At 36.3% G+C, this 22551-nt stretch overlaps 1 protein-coding gene across 1 annotated transcript; it reads left to right on the forward strand.

Annotated features, from left to right (window-relative positions):
* The first annotated feature begins 7570 nt into the window (after nt 1–7570).
* Nucleotides 7571–10071, forward strand: LOC148964983 (uncharacterized). Its single transcript, XM_089127855.1, has 5 exons — nt 7571–7849; nt 8830–8861; nt 8987–9033; nt 9126–9221; nt 9654–10071. The coding sequence occupies exons 1-5, from the start codon at nt 7761–7763 to the stop codon at nt 9951–9953; spliced, it is 564 nt and encodes a 187-aa protein (XP_088983981.1). The 5' UTR covers nt 7571–7760; the 3' UTR covers nt 9954–10071.
* Nucleotides 10072–22551: the final 12480 nt, after the last annotated feature.

Here is a 22551-nt window from a genome sequence, read left to right on the forward strand (position 1 = left end):
GCAGTTCCCACCTTAGTGGTTCCCGGACAACATGATGAACTGATAATTGGGACTAATGTCATTAAACACATTATGAGATACTTCAAATTATGCGATGGATATTGGCAAGCTCTGTCTAGTCCAACTTCAGCAGACCCTGAGTGTGAAAGTTTCTTGTCGATGCTTGCCGGATTGGACCGCTGGAGAGGAGACAAGATTCCTGGGAAGATAGGAACAGTCAGATGCAATTCAGCTGTCCAGCTAGAGCCGGGTCGTGAGTATTTAGTATGGGGGAAGCTGCCCAAATCCGCTGTTGTGTCCCCGGGAAGTGCAGTCATGACTGAACCTACATCTTCTCACTCAGCTCCCAGAGGTGTTATGGTGGCTAGACTAATCACATCTCTGTGGAAAGATGGATGGGTCCCCTTGAAACTTATCAACACATCAGGTAGTCCAGTACTATTGAGACGGAATGCAAAAATTGCAGATCTTTATCCATGCATTGCGCTTGAAGATCTTGATCACACCAGTGCAGTCAATCCTTTTCTGGTGAATTGCCCCACTAGTTTGTCTGATGTGGCCGACATGTCACCTGTGGAAGAGCGACTGAAGTCAGTTGGTTTGAACAGTCTTGACGTTGACGCGTGTGATATCTCGGATGCCTGCAAGCAACGGTTGCAGAACCTACTACTGAGTTACGAAGACATCTTTTCACGTGACCATCTTGATTGTGGAAAAGCAAGGGGTTTTGTCCATAGAATACACCTCTCGGACACCAGACCCTTCAGGCTTCCGTTCAGAAGAGTAGCACCCAGCCAATATCAAAAACTGCGACAGGTGTTGTCTGAAATGGAGGAGAAGGAGATAATTCGGCGATCCACCAGCGAGTACGCGTCTCCTCTCGTTTTGGTCTGGAAGAAGAATGGAGACCTGCGTGTGTGCACCGACTTCCGTTGGCTGAACAGGAGAACGCTGAAGGACGCGCACCCTCTTCCTCACCAAGCGGATTGCTTGGCAGCACTTGGCGGTAATGCCCTATTTAGCACGATGGATTTGACATCGGGATTTTATAATATGCCACTGCATGAGGAGGACCGCAAGTTTACTGCCTTTACTACACCAATGGGCCTTTTCGAATACAATCGATTACCCCAAGGTCTCTGCAACAGTCCTGGCAGCTTCATGAGAATGATGACCAACATATTTGGGGATGAAAACTTTCTCAGTCTTCTGTGTTATCTAGACGATTTGATTGTCTTCGGCCCAGATGAGAAAACCGCTATTGATCGCTTGGAGATGGTGTTTGGCAGGCTTCGCACACACAATCTTAAGCTGGCTCCAAAGAAGTGTCACCTGATGAGGAAATCAGTGAAGTTCCTTGGGCATATGATTGATCAGACGGGTGTCTCTACGGACCCAAGTAAAGTTGAAAGCATCTCTAAGATAAAGAGTTTAGATTTGATGGAGCTTGATGGGACAACGCCTTCTCAGAAGAAGATAAGATCATTTTTGGGAATGGTGAATTACTACCAGCACTTTGTTCCAAACTATTCTGCTGTAGCCAAGCCACTTTTTAATCTTCTGAAGGGTCAAAAGACGACAGCAAGAAATCTGAGGAAGCTGGGTCATGCTCGTCAGACCAGGAAGCTGAAATCTAGTGACTGGACACAAGCGCAGGACCAGGCAGTCGAGCGGCTGAAAACAGCATTGGTTGAGAGTGTCGTTCTTGCCCATCCAGATTTTGACCGCCCTTTCATACTGGCAACGGATGCCTCCTTAGACGGTATTGGAGCTGTGCTCTCTCAGGTCACAGAGGGAGAGACAAAAGCCAGGCCTGTAGCCTTCGCCAGTAAGTCCCTTTCTCGGTCGCAGCAAAATTATCCAGCACATCGATTGGAGTTTTTGGCCTTAAAATGGTCAGTATGTGATAAATTCAGTCATTGGCTCAAAGGACATGAATTCACTGTCTTGACTGACAATAATCCTTTGGCTCATATACTTACAAAACCCAAACTTGATTGCTGCGAACAACGCTGGGTGGCTAAGTTGGCTAGCTACAACTTTGACATAAAGTATGTGCCTGGTCCCCAGAACATAGTCGCTGATGCCCTGAGCAGGGTTCCATTTGTCAAAACTGGTGTCACGCAGAGACTGCTTGAAGAGCCATATGGAGCACTATTGGGTGGTTCCAAAGGGATGTCTACAGATTCTGTGCAAGATGCATTCAGACGTTCCTGTGATTCAGATAGGAGGCCGAGTGTCATTAATCTAGGCCAGTCATGCAGTCCAGACATAAAGCAGACCAAAGAGCTTCTAACTGTCTCAAATGCAGATGTCTCTGCCATATTGGACTCACATGTTGAGTGGAACATCGGTGCCAGAGCACGAGCAATGTCTGTCATTGATCACTTACCTCAGTTGATGTCAGAAGGGCAAGACACATTGCCAACATATTCAGAACAGGAGCTGCGTGAAAAACAGCTCACAGACAAAATTTTGTCAAGAGTCTTGTATTATGTTGAACGACAGCGTAGGCCTTCAAGAAGAGAGAGGTCAAAGGAATCAATGTGTGTCCTTCGATACCTGAGGCACTGGGAGAAATTTGTTGTCAGAAGTGGTATCTTGTACAGAGTGTCCTGTGACCAACTATCAAGGAAGAAACGCTTTCAGTTTGTGGTCCCGGAGTCTTTAGTGAGTGTGATCTTGAAAGGAATCCATGACGACTGTGGTCATCAAGGTCAGTCGCGGAGTATGAGCCTTGCAAGGCAGCGCTTCTTTTGGCTGAACATGGAGCGAAATGTGAGGGATTATGTGCGCTTGTGTCACCGCTGCACTGTGAGCAAAACCATTGATCCTTCTGGCAGAGCACCCCTGGAAAACATTTCAACAAGTAGACCATTACAGCTTGTCTGCATAGACTTCTGGTCAGCTGAAGACTCTACTAACAAGTCGGTTGACGTTTTAGTGATAACTGATCACTTTACGAGACTAGCACAAGCCTTTGTGTGTAGAGATCAATCTGCCAAACAGGTGGCCAGGATAATTTGGGACCGGTATTTTTGCATCTACGGCCTGCCAGAACGCATCCATAGCGACCAGGGTCCGAGTTTTGAAAGTAAATTAATCCGAGAGCTTCTAAGGGTCTCTGGAGTGAACAAGTCGCACACAACACCGTATCACCCTATGGGTAATGGAAGCGTGGAGCGCTTTAATAGAACCCTTGGAAATATGATTCGGGCTTTGTCACCAGATGTGAAGAGAGATTGGCCGAGACGGTTGCAGACACTGACATTTCTGTATAATTGCACTATCCATGAGACGACAGGATATGCCCCTTTTTATCTGATGTTCGGGCGTGTACCCCGTCTGCCCATTGACATTCTGTTTCGCTCTGTCTTGAATGATCCAGATGTGACCTGCTGTGACAAGTTCGTTTCCACTCTGGTCAAAGATCTGAAAGAAGCATTACAAATCGCACAGGAGCATGCAATGAAAGAACAGAAAAGACATGCAGAGTTGTACAACCGAAGGGTAAAAGGACTACTCATCGAAAAAGGTGACCAGGTGCTCTTGGCGAATAAAACCGAAAGGGGTAAGAAGAAGGTTGCTGACAGGTGGGAGTCAACTGTATACACTGTTGTGGATTGTAAGCCAGACACTCATACTTACAGGATCCGTAATCCAGCCACAGGTCAGGAAAAAGTGGTGCATCGAAACTTGCTGATGTTGGTGAATTTCTTACCAGTGAACGTTGAGCACCCTCAGTCTGATCAACTTTCTGGTGTATCCACTTCTTGCCAGAGGTCATCTTCAGTCCTGTCATTGTGTGCAGCGGAGGATGAGTCTTTAGGAGGAGATGCGGTTGTATCTGAGCATACAGAGGATAGCTACAGCAATGTTACAATGGATGATTCGGTAATGTCAAGAGGCAAAGCAACAGCCTCATGTGATTATGCCGATGTCAATTGTGAAGATGGTTCTATGTCAGTTCAGGAATCTGATGCCAGAAACAGAACGTTAAGCTGGGTTTCGGGGCTGCATGAGGGATCACATGAGTCTGAACAAACTCCAAGTGGAGTTCTGGTAGATCCTGTAGCTGAGGCCTTCCCTTCTGCACCAAAAAGCCATCTATCTGACATGTCAAGAGATGTAAGAACATCTGTTTCTGATGGAGACACAAGCGGCGGTTCAGATTCACATGAATCTGGTTCTGAGTCTGTCCTGTCTGCCCAGCCACTCTCTCAAACTCCTACCAACACAAACGTAGCTGACACTGAGAATGTACCGCAAAGTTCTAGTTCAGTCACACAGGTTAGGACACGTTTTGGTCGGGTCGTTAGACCTGTTGAAAGATTAATACATGTAATGTCTACACAGGCTGTGGTTCAGGATACAAAACACAATGTTCAAGCTGTTTGCAAGTCAGTGTTAAGGGCTTTCTCTATTTAGAACAATACTGCTAGTTTCGTGCCTGTTGGCATATCGTCTTAAATAGTGTTACGGCTGTTTTATAGTCTAAAAGCAGTAGTTCAGATTAAGCACATACCTTTAGAAATGGGTTGCCTTCACATTTTTGAGTACACCTTGTGTATCTCTTAAAAAAAAAAGAGAGAATTCTTAAATTTGTTTTGGTATTTAATGGTGAATGAAGTATGGAAGGATATTGCGGAATGTATGTAGATGTTCTGCTGTCAGAAGCTGGTGAGAGAGCTTAGCGCTACTCTTTCATCAATTCGTCCTTAAGGGATAATTGTTTTTTTGACTTTCCTTCTAAAGGAGTTCCTTTCGAAATGTGATGGTTTTTATTGTGTATTATTGTGAAAGAAAAGTGCCCCGTTGTTGAACGCTCCCTGGGTCATGCATATATTTTATGTAATTCAGTGGGGGTGGATGTAACAGGGTTAAAAAGAACCTTTGATTTAAAATTTTGTGTGAATTTCATAAAATAAGGCATTTGGGTGTATTCATTGGTGTTAGAAGGCTCCCCTCCTGTGGCTATTAATGGTACTGCAGATATTTGATTTTGTCGCTCTTCTCTTGCCGTACCACAGCAGATTCAAGTGTCGACGCTGTGGGTACGTATGGTTTTTCATGCTCTGACGCATTAACAAATTAATTGTGAAAATGATGCGTTTCAAGTGAATCTTTTTGACTTAATACATTGCATTCATATATGTGAACATATGGATAATGCATTTTGCACTTTAACACGATTGTTGAGAGTTTTATAAGATGTATTGAATTTACATGTGCGTCACATGTGCGAGCACGGATTCATTTCTCGTGATTATTGCGTCTGTCTTAACTATCTGACGATTTTTTGTATTATGAGTTAATTGAATGTGTAATCTTTATCTTTCTAGTCCATATGAATGTCTGCAGTCTGTCATCAGCCACAATGTAACTTTTCTTTCTTGTTGTTTCCAAAAAAAAGGTATGTTGCTTTCGTGTTTATTCTATTAACAAATGTTATTTGACAATTATTGAAGATTTACTGATGTTGTCTGCAATTAACTATTCTGTACATTTACATTGGTGTGCTTATTATGAGTATTATGTTAAGTTTTTCACATTGTATATTAATACTATGTGTTTAATGTGAATAATACTATTGACAGCAGATTCAAGTGTCGACGCTGTGGTCCATATGAATGTCTGCAGTCTGTCATCAGCCACAATGTAACTTTTCTTTCTTGTTGTTTCCAAAAAAAAGATAAACTGAAGCTGAATCCCATTTGTGAGTGTCCTTTCACATCCGTTACACGAGTAGCTATATATTGTGTTTTTTCAAAATATATGACCATGATGTTGGCTCGTATATGCATTAATGGTGTGTTTACACCGAACGCGAATTTAATTGCGATAGCAGAGTACATTCATATCAATGCAAAGACGCGAAGACGCATCATTCGCGCCGGGCGTCGCGAATTGGGTGACTCGTTTGCCGCGAACGTCTTTCTCAGTAGAAAATTTTGAACTTGAGCGGGCTGCAGAAGATTCAAGCGTCTAACTAGACTTGACGTGTTTGACGCGTTCGGTGTGACCAATTCGGACTGCGCTCTCTCTCCCCCACGGATAGATTATAGGCCTACTTTATTAGCGAGTTGTTTTTGGATAAAACTAATGTACTTTGCATACTTACAAATTCCCATGTTCTCTATCTCTATTGTCTATAGGCCTACATGGATCGCGGGAAAGGGGGCCTTGGGCGCGGGTTAGCCTACTTTTGGTAACGTTAACATACAAATATTAATTTCGAAAGCACATTGCCTACAGCTCCGTGTGTGCACCATTTATCATTAAATAATGGCAATCTTGATTCTAGCACAATATTATTCCTAAATGACAGCATTAATTCAGTAATTTAAACCTTCAAAATTATTATCAAAATAAGTAAATACCCTTTAAACAAAACTTTAGCTTCAAATAAAGATTGTAGATCTTTACTGTTTTCCAGTAGTTACTGCTAAAATGTTTTTGAAGAGATTCGTTCATAACCTCTGGAGGAAAGTCATTAATTAACTTCTGTTTTGTTTAAATTAATAGATATTATTTAATAGACTATTTTTTTTATATTTATAGGTATTTAATAATGGACTAATTTGTTGCATTTAATTGTTTTTTTTTATTGGTTTTTGAAAAAAATAATATATATATATATATATATATATATATATATATATAGACACACACACACACACACACACACACACACACACACACACACACACACACACACACACACACACACTAAGATTGTTTAATATTTTTAAAAGAAGTCTCTTCTGCCCACCAAGCCTTCATTTCTTTGATCCAAGAAAAACTGTAATATTGTGACTATATTATTATTATTATTATTTTAACAACTATTTTCTATTTGAATATATTTTAAGATGCAATTTAAATAAATAATAAAGTGAAATGCTTTATTGTGTGTGATTTGCATGTTATTTATTTTAAGACATGTAAGCTGAAGATCTAAACTAAGTTAAAATGGTTGGTTCAACTGATTTAATTGTCTTATTTTATATATATAAATGAGCTTAAATTTTAAGTTAACAGAACTAAGATTTATTTTGATCTCACATGGCCTGCACTGTGTTGGATTTACTTAAAAGATATGTGCACATTTTTTGATACAAAAATGGTGCATATATATTTTAAGTAAATCCAACTCATCATTTTTTAGAGTGTGGACAATATGAAACTAAAACGACATAAGCTTAATTTAAAATGTCTTAGGAACTACTGGATATTTAGAGGTGGATAAACGTAATTGAAAGGTGGATAAACGCACTTTGGAGGTGCAAACGCAATTCCCGAATATTGGGAGGTGGGTAAATGGCATTTACGTGCATTTAGCCTCCACTACATCCCTGGGTACACTGTAAAACCAAACAGTACAACTTAGATAAATAAAATGGGTTGCAATTACTCAAAAAAATAAAAACGTTCATTCGCCTTTAATTTTTTGTGTAATTAAAACGAAAGTGAAATTTTAAGTTTACAGCAATCAAATGCTTTCATTTATTTTAGTTAGTGCACTCAAAATAGTTAACTGTTACTGTCTGACGTCACGCACGTGCTCCTCCTTCAACTTTAGTAGTTAGAAGTGCGCGAAAACACGCCATGTTTTAGTTGCTCGCCTCTCTGAAAATTTGTTAAGTTTGCCAAACGTGAAAACTCAATCATATTTTATAAGAATATAATAGGTGGTGATATTTTTCGATCGGGAATTTGCAGTGGTGTTGCCTGTGAGGACCTTTGATGGGAAACGCGGCATGCAGTTTTCTGAACCTGCTGGTGACACTCTTTTCTTCGTTGTGCTGCCTAGCATTTTATTCCTCTTCTCTTCGGGCACGCTAATCTGGTAAGTTCCCTGTTTTATTTTCTGCAAATAGTTTTAATGTCTTCGCAGTTAATGTATTTTATGCATTTGAAAGCAAATAAGAATGTCTCGTGAAAAAATGATACATTTTACAAGTGTTGAAGCAACTCTATTTAGTTATTTTTTTTAGATATCAAGTTTGTCTTTTTGCATCGGTTAATGTGCATCGTATTTTATGCATTTGAAAGCAAAAAAGAATATCTCGTGAGAAAATGATACATTTTACAAGTGTTGAAGCACGTGTATTTGGCTAACGTTAGTTTTTTTAGATATCAAGTCTGTCTTTTTGCTTCGGTCAATGTGAAAATGATACATTTTACAAGTGTTGAAGCAAGTGTATTTGGTTAACGTTAGTTTTTTGAGATATCAAGTCTGTCTTTTTGCTTCGGTCAATGTGCATCGTATTTTATGCATTTGAAAGCAAATAAGAATATCTCGTGAGAAAATGAGACATTTTACAAGTGTTGAAGCAAGTGTATTTAGTTAATTTTTTTTTAGATATATCAAGTCTGTCTTATGCATCGGTTAATGTGCATTGTGCATCGGTAATCTGCCTCGATTTGCACATAAAAGTTTTCAGGCAAGATGTTTTTATGACCTCAAAATGGCGGGCTGTGACTGAGAATTTATTTGGCACGCGGTTTTCATAGAGGTTTGACAATAATTTGATGCACTTTTTGTTGTACATTTTTTTAGAACAGGCATTTATATAATTGTATTTAAATAGATTGCCAAAGCAGCTTGTGTTATTTAGTGGAGGCATATTTGTTTTTGCTTAAAATGTGACATTTTAAAAAGCAAATTTTGCAGTATAAAAAATATTTCAATTAAACATTTAAGATTTCAGAGTGACTGAGCATGATGCCTATTTACACAACTGATTAGCGTCGTGTATTCACATTTTTACTTGTCTTTAGGCAAATATTACAACCTGACTAACTTCTCAATCTCTCTTTTTTCAGGCTAAAAGTGAAGCAGCTGGCAGTTCATTTTGGTATGTTCATGTCCAATTATTAATACACATTCATTGCATAGAGATGCTAAAATGTGATTGAATATTGAGTGCACAACACAAATTGCAGAAAAAAAATTAATGTTTCTTTGTTCTTGAAAATGCAGAGTGTTCATCATGTATCAGAGATGGCTATACAAGACATTACCTTGAGGTAAGCTAAAACATATCAAAAATTAATTTCAAAGTGAACTATCCCTTTAAATGAAGATTCTCATACTCGTGTCTCTAATTCTCACACTGAAGGAAAACATGGACGTCCATGTACGACGAGCTGCCATCCTCTGTGCTCTCCCCGCCTATCTGCAAGAGGATGACTCCAACTTTCTCAAGACGTGGGATGTAAGTGTTGCACTGTTTGATTACCAACAATCTCACATCGCCATTCAGATGTCAGCCTGGTTCAAGTTCCATGTTTTTAATATATTAATTAGAATTGGCTTTATGCACAGCTGCACTACTTCCTGAACTTAAGCCAGCTCCTTGTTTCCTGTCTGCCATTATTGGATAAATTGATTAATTCAGGTGTGCCTGACCTCAGTAGTCACGGCAACAATAATCAGACACACCTGAATTAATCAAGTTTGCCCAATAATGGCAGACAGGAAACAAGGAGCTGGCTTAAGTTCAGGAAGTAGTGCAGCTGTGCATAAAGTCAATTGTAGTTACTGTATGGGATAGAATGGTTTGAAATACGTAGATGTAAATATTTGTAACTTATTAGCAGTCATCCTTTGGAAGTTTAGAGTAACAGTTCTTTGTTCTTGTCTTCAGGTTGAACAATCTAATGAGCCAGGAATTGATGATGTACCACTCGGTCTCCTCTCCATTTGTGGCAATTCAACAGATGCCACGTTCTTCTGCCCAGAGAAGATTGCAGTTGTGCTTGAGGGTAACATGGTAATCGATTTTTCCACATTCGCCGATGGACTAACTTACGCATTGGATCAAAGTTACCCAAAAGAGTTGGCCAACACATTTGACTTTACTCAGAAAGTCTTGATGGGTCTGGAGCATGGGAAGCTAAGGCCCAGAGTATTGAGTCTTAAAAATGAGCTTTTTGCAGTGGAGTAACCTCAGTGTTTGAACAACGATTACAAAGGTACTCCTTTATTTGACATTTCATGTAAAATTTCACTCCTTTCACTTTTAGCGCGCACCATAGTGCACGGGAAAACAGGGAAACTGTTTTTTGGGAAAACAGCTTACTTATGTTTTTTGAAGTATGATTGTTCAACATACAGTTTAAATGTGTTGCTCTTCAAGTTGGCATGTTTGCACTGTTTTGATGTGTTACACTCAGATGATGGCTTAAAGACTGTTTATATATATATATATATATACATTTATATATATATATATATATTATATTATAATATATAACTCTTAATATTGTTAAAGGGATTGTTCACTTTGAAAATAATTTTTGATATGTTTTAGCTTACCTCAAGGGCATCTAAGATGTAGGTGTCTTTGTTTCCACAGCATTTTCAATTTTGACATTTTTCAGTCAAACCGTTGTTGTCTATCAGTCATACACTGGAGAATAAGGGGGTCCACGTCAAAGAGCATGCACAGAGAAGTCCAAATTAAACATGATTTAATGACTTGTAAATGTAAGTACACATTGAAGGCCTAAGACACGAAACGAGCGGTTTTTGTGATCATATTTAGACTGATAGCTAAAACCTATCAAATTAATTTCAAAGTGAACTATCCCTTTAAGGTTACTGCTATGTGTTAATTTTGAATATTGTTTCTACTTGACTGGAAGTGTTTACAGCTGGGAGATACCCATATTGTCCAGTTGATGGTTATCTCAGACCATTTCTGAAGGGCCTTGAGTATTTTGACAAACAATTTATTGTTGGTGTTTTGTGGTTACTTTAATAAAAGAGTTAATTGCATTTAAATTGTCTGTATTAATCTGTTTTATTTTATTTCAGAATGGGTTATAGTTGGAAATTTAGTTATTTGATGACAAATCTAGGAACGTACAAAAAATAATAAATTGAGTAATTTGTTACAGAGAAATTTTAACTAAAATGTTTTAATGAAGGTAAAATAAATTGTATTCTTACAAAGAAATGCAAGTTATCTTTAATTTTAAATAAGTTATGTGAACCCAAAAACTCCTTGTAAAATTACTTGATTAATAATGTTACATTAACTTGTAATATCAAGTTTGGATCAGTTAACATTATCTAGTACCATTTACTTAAAAAAATTATGTTACTTTAACTTATAAAATTTAGTTAATATCACTTAAAATTTTCGATGTAATCAGTTTCAACTATTTTTTTGAGTTATATTAACTTATCCGGTTTTACAGTGTATGACATCACAGTACTGATTCGAAAATATACAGTGATCAACTAAGCAGCACTATACAGAGTACAGACGATTGGTGTATGACATCACAGTACTGATTCGAAAGCATACAGCAGACAGTGATCGACAGCACTGTACAGAGTACAGACGATTGGTGTATGCAGAGGTGTAGTTGAAGAGGTGGGTAAACTATAAATTCTGGTGGACCAAGACATGGTCACCAGGTAAGGTGGGCCACTGCCTACCGGTGTATGTGTGTCTCCTGATGACATTGCTATATAGGGAGGGCTCGACATTAAGCCTTTTCATATGCTAAGTAAATCTGCCTTTCACTTGTCCGAGTAAAAAAGTTGCTTGTTCAGATTTTTTAAAAATTTGACTTATTCTTCAAAAATATTCTCATCATTGATATATCAGCTTTGATATTTAAATCACCATATTGTAATTTCTGCACCTTTAAAGGGCACCCCCCTCCCCCAATATTATCAAATGTATGCTTCATATTTCATTTTAAATTCCTAAATTTGATCAATAAATTCAATTATTTCTAATAATAAGACACCATAGGGCTGTTACTCTAGGGGTTGATCAAATTAAATCATTTACACTGAAAAATTACAATTGCATGAAATAATGTTATGAAATTGATTTTAATTTACATATAAGAAAGAATGATGCTACTTTTAAACATTTAACACTAAACCGCCAGTAGGTGGTGGCAGGCGACCGTCTTAATGAGTAAAAAAGTTCGCCTTAGGTTTAACAACCTATACTAAATTAACTAAATTAAAGAAACTAAATTAACGACATAAGCTTAATTTAAAATGTCTTAGGAACTAGGATATTTAGAGGTGGATAAACGCAATTGAAAGGTGGATAAACGCACTTTGGAGGTGGGTAAACGCAATTCCCGAATATTGGGAGGTGCGTAAACGGCATTTGCGCATTTAGCCTTCACTACATCCCTGGGTGTATGACATCACAGTACTGATTCGAAAGCATGCAGTGTACTTTGATCACCTTGACGAAGCACTGGGGAGACCGGGGGCAATTGTAACTAACAGGGGGCAATTGTACCACACTCAATTCCTCCAATCAGAAACAAGCTAGAGTGATGACACTTAATCTGTACATGCCCAATAGGATTCTCTCTCTATCTGTGGAAAAGAAGCGTGACATTTTCAACTTTAGCAGAAGTTATTAACGACAAACTGATTTTGAGGTGTGAAAGTTATTTTTTGGATGTACAGTATTTTTCTTCTGCTGTCTAAAGTTTAGATGTCTGTCAATTTAAACTTGTATACATTTTATCCCTAGGTTATTGATTAAAAACGAACATAAACAACACTGTAACACTGTGTTACAGTTGCCCCCGAGCCACAAGGCCCATTGTAATAAGCTTGTTTGTGTGTGTTGACATACTTTTCTGTTAAAAAAATGAACATATTTCACTAAATTCTATTGTAAAACTTCATTTTAAAAGGGTGTATTAAAATAAATGTTTGTTCCAGTATTAACAAATCATCAATTAGCATTTTTTATATAAAATAATGTGTGTTTTATATGTGCTTGACAAAGTGGGAATATTATATAAACTCTTAAAATTAACAGCAGTAAAGTGATTACTTTGAGGTAGGCTTTTATTTGAGATAAAGTGGGTTAATAGGAGTTATTTCTCAGTGTTACAATTGCCCCCACACTGCATTTAATTGAATATTTTAGTCTTGTTCTTATAAGTAAAAATATATAAATTGTATTATTAATTAGTGCACATATATATGTTTCTTGTATCAAAAGATGACTAGTCTATCTCAAGTAGTTTGTGAGTTATTAAGGAAAATGTAAAATACGTTACAATTGCCCCGGGTCTCCCCTACAGACGATTGGTTTATGACATCACAGTCCTGATTCGAAAGCATACAGTATGATCTTGAAGCAGCACTGTACAGAGTACAGACGATTGGTGTATGACATCACAGTACTGATTTGAAAGTATGATCTTGAAGCAGCACTGTACAGAGTACATACGATTGGTGTATGACATCACAGTACTGATTTGAAAGCATACGTATGATCTTGAAGCAGCACTGTACAGAGTACAGACGATTGGTGTATGACATCACAGTACTGATTCGAAAGCAAACAGTATGATCTTGAAGCAGCACTGTACAGAGTACAGACGATTGGTGTATGACATCACAGTACTGTTTCGAAAGCATGTATGATCTTGAAGCAGCCGAACAACCAATACTTATGAAAGTAATTGGATCAAACATAAAAAAATAAGTATTCCTAACTTTTCAACGTTTACTTAACATATGTGTGTAACAAAAAAATATAAGCTACTAGGTGCACTTAAATGTATGCATAAATAAAATAATAAAAAAACATAATGCATGTCAACTACTACAATAATTGCATCAAAATTAAGTAAATCGATTATATCAGTTTAAGTAACTGTATGAGCCACGTGATATAGGCTATGCAATTTCCCGTGATGCCTATCCAGACAAAAAAAATATGAAACACATGTGAAGACGTTGAGAAGCGGTAAGCTTAATTTTTGTACTTAGGCCTACACATGATCATTTATTGCATTTTTGGTCAAGAAATTTACTTTTAACTGAATTTCAGAATTGCTACAAATTTTGCATCAACAATTAGAAACGTTTCTTACGAATGCAAACATTTGTAGTCTACATGTTAACGAATGAAATAAGTGTTTTGCACGCGAGTAGCTATATATTGTGTTTTTTCAAAATATATGACCATGATGTTGGCTCGTATATGCATTAATGGTGTGTTTACACCGAACGCGAATTTAATTGCGATAGCAGAGTACATTCATAGTCAATGCAAAGACGCGAAGACGCATCATTCGCGCCGGGCGTCGCGAATTGGGTGACTCGTTTGCCGCGAACGTCTTTCTCAGTAGAAAATTTTGAACTTGAGCGGGCTGCAGAAGATTCAAGCGTCTAACTACACTCTAAAAAATGCTGGGTTGTTTTAACCCAATTTTGGGTCAAATATGGACAAACCCGAAATGTTGGGTTAAAAATGTAATGTAAAAATTTAACCCAATGGCTGGGTTAGTCCATATTTGACCCAAAGTTGGGTTAAAACAACCCAGCATTTTTTAGAGTGTAGACTTGACGTGTTTGACGCGTTCGGTGTGACCAATTCGGACTGCGCTCTCTCTCCCCCACGGATAGATTATAGGCCTACTTTATTAGCGAGTTGTTTTTGGATAAAACTAATGTACTTTGCATACTTACAAATTCCCATGTTCTCTATCTCTATTGTCTATAGGCCTACATGGATCGCGGGAAAGGGGGCCTTGGGCGCGGGTTAGCCTACTTTTGGTAACGTTAACATACAAATATTAATTTCGAAAGCACATTGCCTACAGCTCCGTGTGTGCACCATTTATCATTAAATAATGGCAATCTTGATTCTAGCACAATATTATTCCTAAATGACAGCATTAATTCAGTAAATTAAACCTTCAAAATTATTATCAAAATAAGTAAATACCCTTTAAACAAAACTTTAGCTTCAAATAAAGATTGTAGATCTTTACTGTTTTCCAGTAGTTACTGCTAAAATGTTTTTGAAGAGATTCGTTCATAACCTCTGGAGGAAAGTCATTAATTAACTTCTGTTTTGTTTAAATTAATAGATATTATTTAATAGACTATTTTTTTATATTTATAGGTATTTAATAATGGACTAATTTGTTGCATTTAATTGTTTTTTTTATTGGTTTTTGAAAAAAATAATATATATATATATATATATATATATATATATATATATATATATATATATATATATATATATATATATATATATATATATATATATATAATTATATATATAGACACACACACACACACACACACACACACACACACACACTAAGATTGTTTAATATTTTTAAAAGAAGTCTCTTCTGCCCACCAAGCCTTCATTTCTTTGATCCAAGAAAAACTGTAATATTGTGACTATATTATTATTATTATTATTATTTTAACAACTATTTTCTATTTGAATATATTTTAAGATGCAATTTAAATAAATAATAAAGTGAAATGCTTTATTGTGTGTGATTTGCATGTTATTTATTTTAAGACATGTAAGCTGAAGATCTAAACTAAGTTAAAATGGTTGGTTCAACTGATTTAATTGTCTTATTTTATATATATAAATGAGCTTAAATTTTAAGTTAACAGAACTAAGATTTATTTTGATCTCACATGGCCTGCACTGTGTTGGATTTACTTAAAAGATATGTGCACATTTTTTGATACAAAAATGGTGCATATATATTTTAAGTAAATCCAACTCATCATTTTTTAGAGTGTGGACAATATGAAACTAAAACGACATAAGCTTAATTTAAAATGTCTTAGGAACTACTGGATATTTAGAGGTGGATAAACGTAATTGAAAGGTGGATAAACGCACTTTGGAGGTGCAAACGCAATTCCCGAATATTGGGAGGTGGGTAAATGGCATTTACGTGCATTTAGCCTCCACTACATCCCTGGGTATGACATCACAGTACTGATTCGAAAATATACAGTGATCAACTAAGCAGCACTATACAGAGTACAGACGATTGGTGTATGACATCACAGTACTGATTCGAAAGCATACAGCAGACAGTGATCGACAGCACTGTACAGAGTACAGACGATTGGTGTATGCAGAGGTGTAGTTGAAGAGGTGGGTAAACTATAAATTCTGGTGGACCAAGACATGGTCACCAGGTAAGGTGGGCCACTGCCTACCGGTGTATGTGTGTCTCCTATATTGCTATATAGGGAGGGCTCGACATTAAGCCTTTTCATATGCTAAGTAAATCTGCCTTTCACTTGTCCGAGTAAAAAAGTTGCTTGTTCGGATTTTTTAAAAATTTGACTTATTCTTAAAAAATATTCTCATCATTGATATATCAGCTTTGATATTTAAATCACCATATTGTAATTTCTGCACCTTTAAAGGGCACCCCCCTCCCCCAATATTATTAAATGTATGCTTCATATTTCATTTTAAATTCCTAAATTTGATCAATAAATTCAATTATTTCTAATAATAAGACACCATAGGGCTGTTACTCTAGGGGTTGATCAAATTAAATCATTTACACTGAAAAATTACAATTGCATGAAATAATGTTATGAAATTGATTTTAATTTACATATAAGAAAGAATGATGCTACTTTTAAACATTTAACACTAAACCGCCAGTAGGTGGTGGCAGGCGACCGTCTTAATGAGTAAAAAAGTTCGCCTTAGGTTTAACAACCTATACTAAATTAACTAAATTAAAGAAACTAAATTAACGACATAAGCTTAATTTAAAATGTCTTAGGAACTAGGATATTTAGAGGTGGATAAACGCAATTGAAAGGTGGATAAACGCACTTTGGAGGTGGGTAAACGCAATTCCCGAATATTGGGAGGTGCGTAAACGGCATTTGCGCATTTAGCCTTCACTACATCCCTGGGTGTATGACATCACAGTACTGATTCGAAAGCATGCAGTGTACTTTGATCACCTTGACGAAGCACTGGGGAGACCGGGGGCAATTGTAACTAACAGGGGGCAATTGTACCACACTCAATTCCTCCAATCAGAAACAAGCTAGAGTGATGACACTTAATCTGTACATGCCCAATAGGATTCTCTCTCTATCTGTGGAAAAGAAGCGTGACATTTTCAACTTTAGCAGAAGTTATTAACGACAAACTGATTTTGAGGTGTGAAAGTTATTTTTTGGATGTACAGTATTTTTCTTCTGCTGTCTAAAGTTTAGATGTCTGTCAATTTAAACTTGTATACATTTTATCCCTAGGTTATTGATTAAAAACGAACATAAACAACACTGTAACACTGTGTTACAGTTGCCCCCGAGCCACAAGGCCCATTGTAATAAGCTTGTTTGTGTGTGTTGACATACTTTTCTGTTAAAAAAATGAACATATTTCACTAAATTCTATTGTAAAACTTCATTTTAAAAGGGTGTATTAAAATAAATGTTTGTTCCAGTATTAACAAATCATCAATTAGCATTTTTTATATAAAATAATGTGTGTTTTATATGTGCTTGACAAAGTGGGAATATTATATAAACTCTTAAAATTAACAGCAGTAAAGTGATTACTTTGAGGTAGGCTTTTATTTGAGATAAAGTGGGTTAATAGGAGTTATTTCTCAGTGTTACAATTGCCCCCACACTGCATTTAATTGAATATTTTAGTCTTGTTCTTATAAGTAAAAATATATAAATTGTATTATTAATTAGTGCACATATATATGTTTCTTGTATCAAAAGATGACTAGTCTATCTCAAGTAGTTTGTGAGTTATTAAGGAAAATGTAAAATACGTTACAATTGCCCCGGGTCTCCCCTACAGACGATTGGTTTATGACATCACAGTCCTGATTCGAAAGCATACAGTATGATCTTGAAGCAGCACTGTACAGAGTACAGACGATTGGTGTATGACATCACAGTACTGATTTGAAAGCATACGTATGATCTTGAAGCAGCACTGTACAGAGTACATACGATTGGTGTATGACATCACAGTACTGATTTGAAAGCATACGTATGATCTTGAAGCAGCACTGTACAGAGTACAGACGATTGGTGTATGACATCACAGTACTGATTCGAAAGCAAACAGTATGATCTTGAAGCAGCACTGTACAGAGTACAGACGATTGGTGTATGACATCACAGTACTGTTTCGAAAGCATGTATGATCTTGAAGCAGCCGAACAACCAATACTTATGAAAGTAATTGGATCAAACATAAAAAAATAAGTATTCCTAACTTTTCAACGTTTACTTAACATATGTGTGTAACAAAAAAATATAAGCTACTAGGTGCACTTAAATGTATGCATAAATAAAATAATAAAAAAACATAATGCATGTCAACTACTACAATAATTGCATCAAAATTAAGTAAATCGATTATATCAGTTTAAGTAACTGTATGAGCCACGTGATATAGGCTATGCAATTTCCCGTGATGCCTATCCAGACAAAAAAAATATGAAACACATGTGAAGACGTTGAGAAGCGGTAAGCTTAATTTTTGTACTTAGGCCTACACATGATCATTTATTGCATTTTTGGTCAAGAAATTTACTTTTAACTGAATTTCAGAATTGCTACAAATTTTGCATCAACAATTAGAAACGTTTCTTACGAATGCAAACATTTGTAGTCTACATGTTAACGAATGAAATAAGTGTTTTGCACGCGAGTAGCTATATATTGTGTTTTTTCAAAATATATGACCATGATGTTGGCTCGTATATGCATTAATGGTGTGTTTACACCGAACGCGAATTTAATTGCGATAGCAGAGTACATTCATAGTCAATGCAAAGACGCGAAGACGCATCATTCGCGCCGGGCGTCGCGAATTGGGTGACTCGTTTGCCGCGAACGTCTTTCTCAGTAGAAAATTTTGAACTTGAGCGGGCTGCAGAAGATTCAAGCGTCTAACTAGACTTGACGTGTTTGACGCGTTCGGTGTGACCAATTCGGACTGCGCTCTCTCTCCCCCACGGATAGATTATAGGCCTACTTTATTAGCGAGTTGTTTTTGGATAAAACTAATGTACTTTGCATACTTACAAATTCCCATGTTCTCTATCTCTATTGTCTATAGGCCTACATGGATCGCGGGAAAGGGGGCCTTGGGCGCGGGTTAGCCTACTTTTGGTAACGTTAACATACAAATATTAATTTCGAAAGCACATTGCCTACAGCTCCGTGTGTGCACCATTTATCATTAAATAATGGCAATCTTGATTCTAGCACAATATTATTCCTAAATGACAGCATTAATTCAGTAAATTAAACGTTCAAAATTATTATCAAAATAAGTAAATACCCTTTAAACAAAACTTTAGCTTCAAATAAAGATTGCAGATCTTTACTGTTTTCCAGTAGTTACTGCTAAAATGTTTTTGAAGAGATTCGTTCATAACCTCTGGAGGAAAGTCATTAATTAACTTCTGTTTTGTTTAAATTAATAGATATTATTTAATAGACTATTTTTTTTATATTTATAGGTATTTAATAATGGACTAATTTGTTGCATTTAATTGTTTTTTTTATTGGTTTTTGAAAAAAATAATATATATATATATATATATATATATATATATAATTATATATATAGACACACACACACACACACACACACACACACACACACACACACACACACACACACACACACACACACACACACACACACACACACACACACTAAGATTGTTTAATATTTTTAAAAGAAGTCTCTTCTGCCCACCAAGCCTTCATTTCTTTGATCCAAGAAAAACTGAAATATTGTGACTATATTATTATTATTATTTTAACAACTATTTTCTATTTGAATATATTTTAAGATGCAATTTAAATAAATAATAAAGTGAAATGCTTTATTGTGTGTGATTTGCATGTTATTTATTTTAAGACATGTAAGCTGAAGATCTAAACTAAGTTAAAATGGTTGGTTCAACTGATTTAATTGTCTTATTTTATATATATAAATGAGCTTAAATTTTAAGTTAACAGAACTAAGATTTATTTTGATCTCACATGGCCTGCACTGTGTTGGATTTACTTAAAAGATATGTGCACATTTTTTGATACAAAAATGGTGCATATATATTTTAAGTAAATCCAACTCATCATTTTTTAGAGTGTGGACAATATGAAACTAAAACGACATAAGCTTAATTTAAAATGTCTTAGGAACTACTGGATATTTAGAGGTGGATAAACGTAATTGAAAGGTGGATAAACGCACTTTGGAGGTGCAAACGCAATTCCCGAATATTGGGAGGTGGGTAAATGGCATTTACGTGCATTTAGCCTCCACTACATCCCTGGGTATGACATCACAGTACTGATTCGAAAATATACAGTGATCAACTAGAAGCAGCACTATACAGAGTACAGACGATTGGTGTATGACATCACAGTACTGATTCGAAAGCATACAGCAGACAGTGATCGACAGCACTGTACAGAGTACAGACGATTGGTGTATGCAGAGGTGTAGTTGAAGAGGTGGGTAAACTATAAATTCTGGTGGACCAAGACATGGTCACCAGGTAAGGTGGGCCACTGCCTACCGGTGTATGTGTGTCTCCTGATGACATTGCTATATAGGGAGGGCTCGACATTAAGCCTTTTCATATGCTAAGTAAATCTGCCTTTCACTTGTCCGAGTAAAAAAGTTGCTTGTTCAGATTTTTTAAAAATTTGACTTATTCTTCAAAAATATTCTCATCATTGATATATCAGCTTTGATATTTAAATCACCATATTGTAATTTCTGCACCTTTAAAGGGCACCCCCCTCCCCCAATATTATTAAATGTATGCTTCATATTTCATTTTAAATTCCTAAATTTGATCAATAAATTCAATTATTTCTAATAATAAGACACCATAGGGCTGTTACTCTAGGGGTTGATCAAATTAAATCATTTACACTGAAAAATTACAATTGCATGAAATAATGTTATGAAATTGATTTTAATTTACATATAAGAAAGAATGATGCTACTTTTAAACATTTAACACTAAACCGCCAGTAGGTGGTGGCAGGCGACCGTCTTAATGAGTAAAAAAGTTCGCCTTAGGTTTAACAACCTATACTAAATTAACTAAATTAAAGAAAACTAAATTAACGACATAAGCTTAATTTAAAATGTCTTAGGAACTAGGATATTTAGAGGTGGATAAACGCAATTGAAAGGTGGATAAACGCACTTTGGAGGTGGGTAAACGCAATTCCCGAATATTGGGAGGTGCATAAACGGCATTTGCGCATTTAGCCTTCACTACATCCCTGGGTGTATGACATCACAGTACTGATTCGAAAGCATGCAGTGTACTTTGATCACCTTGACGAAGCACTGGGGAGACCGGGGGCAATTGTAACTAACAGGGGGCAATTGTACCACACTCAATTCCTCCAATCAGAAACAAGCTAGAGTGATGACACTTAATCTGTACATGCCCAATAGGATTCTCTCTCTATCTGTGGAAAAGAAGCGTGACATTTTCAACTTTAGCAGAAGTTATTAACGACAAACTGATTTTGAGGTGTGAAAGTTATTTTTTGGATGTACAGTATTTTTCTTCTGCTGTCTAAAGTTTAGATGTCTGTCAATTTAAACTTGTATACATTTTATCCCTAGGTTATTGATTAAAAACGAACATAAACAACACTGTAACACTGTGTTACAGTTGCCCCCGAGCCACAAGGCCCATTGTAATAAGCTTGTTTGTGTGTGTTGACATACTTTTCTGTTAAAAAAATGAACATATTTCACTAAATTCTATTGTAAAACTTCATTTTAAAAGGGTGTATTAAAATAAATGTTTGTTCCAGTATTAACAAATCATCAATTAGCATTTTTTATATAAAATAATGTGTGTTTTATATGTGCTTGACAAAGTGGGAATATTATATAAACTCTTAAAATTAACAGCAGTAAAGTGATTACTTTGAGGTAGGCTTTTATTTGAGATAAAGTGGGTTAATAGGAGTTATTTCTCAGTGTTACAATTGCCCCCACACTGCATTTAATTGAATATTTTAGTCTTGTTCTTATAAGTAAAAATATATAAATTGTATTATTAATTAGTGCACATATATATGTTTCTTGTATCAAAAGATGACTAGTCTATCTCAAGTAGTTTGTGAGTTATTAAGGAAAATGTAAAATACGTTACAATTGCCCCGGGTCTCCCCTACAGACGATTGGTTTATGACATCACAGTCCTGATTCGAAAGCATACAGTATGATCTTGAAGCAGCACTGTACAGAGTACAGACGATTGGTGTATGACATCACAGTACTGATTTGAAAGCATACGTATGATCTTGAAGCAGCACTGTACAGAGTACAGACGATTGGTGTATGACATCACAGTACTGATTCGAAAGCAAACAGTATGATCTTGAAGCAGCACTGTACAGAGTACAGACGATTGGTGTATGACATCACAGTACTGTTTCGAAAGCATGTATGATCTTGAAGCAGCCGAACAACCAATACTTATGAAAGTAATTGGATCAAACATAAAAAAATAAGTATTCCTAACTTTTCAACGTTTACTTAACATATGTGTGTAACAAAAAAAATATAAGCTACTAGGTGCACTTAAATGTATGCATAAATAAAATAATAAAAAAACATAATGCATGTCAACTACTACAATAATTGCATCAAAATTAAGTAAATCGATTATATCAGCTTAAGTAACTGTATGAGCCACGTGATATAGGCT

The sequence above is a fragment of the Pimephales promelas genome, chromosome 25, assembly GCF_988280905.1.
Source record: "Pimephales promelas chromosome 25, fPimPro1.hap1.1, whole genome shotgun sequence".
Classification (NCBI taxonomy): domain Eukaryota; kingdom Metazoa; phylum Chordata; class Actinopteri; order Cypriniformes; family Leuciscidae; genus Pimephales; species Pimephales promelas.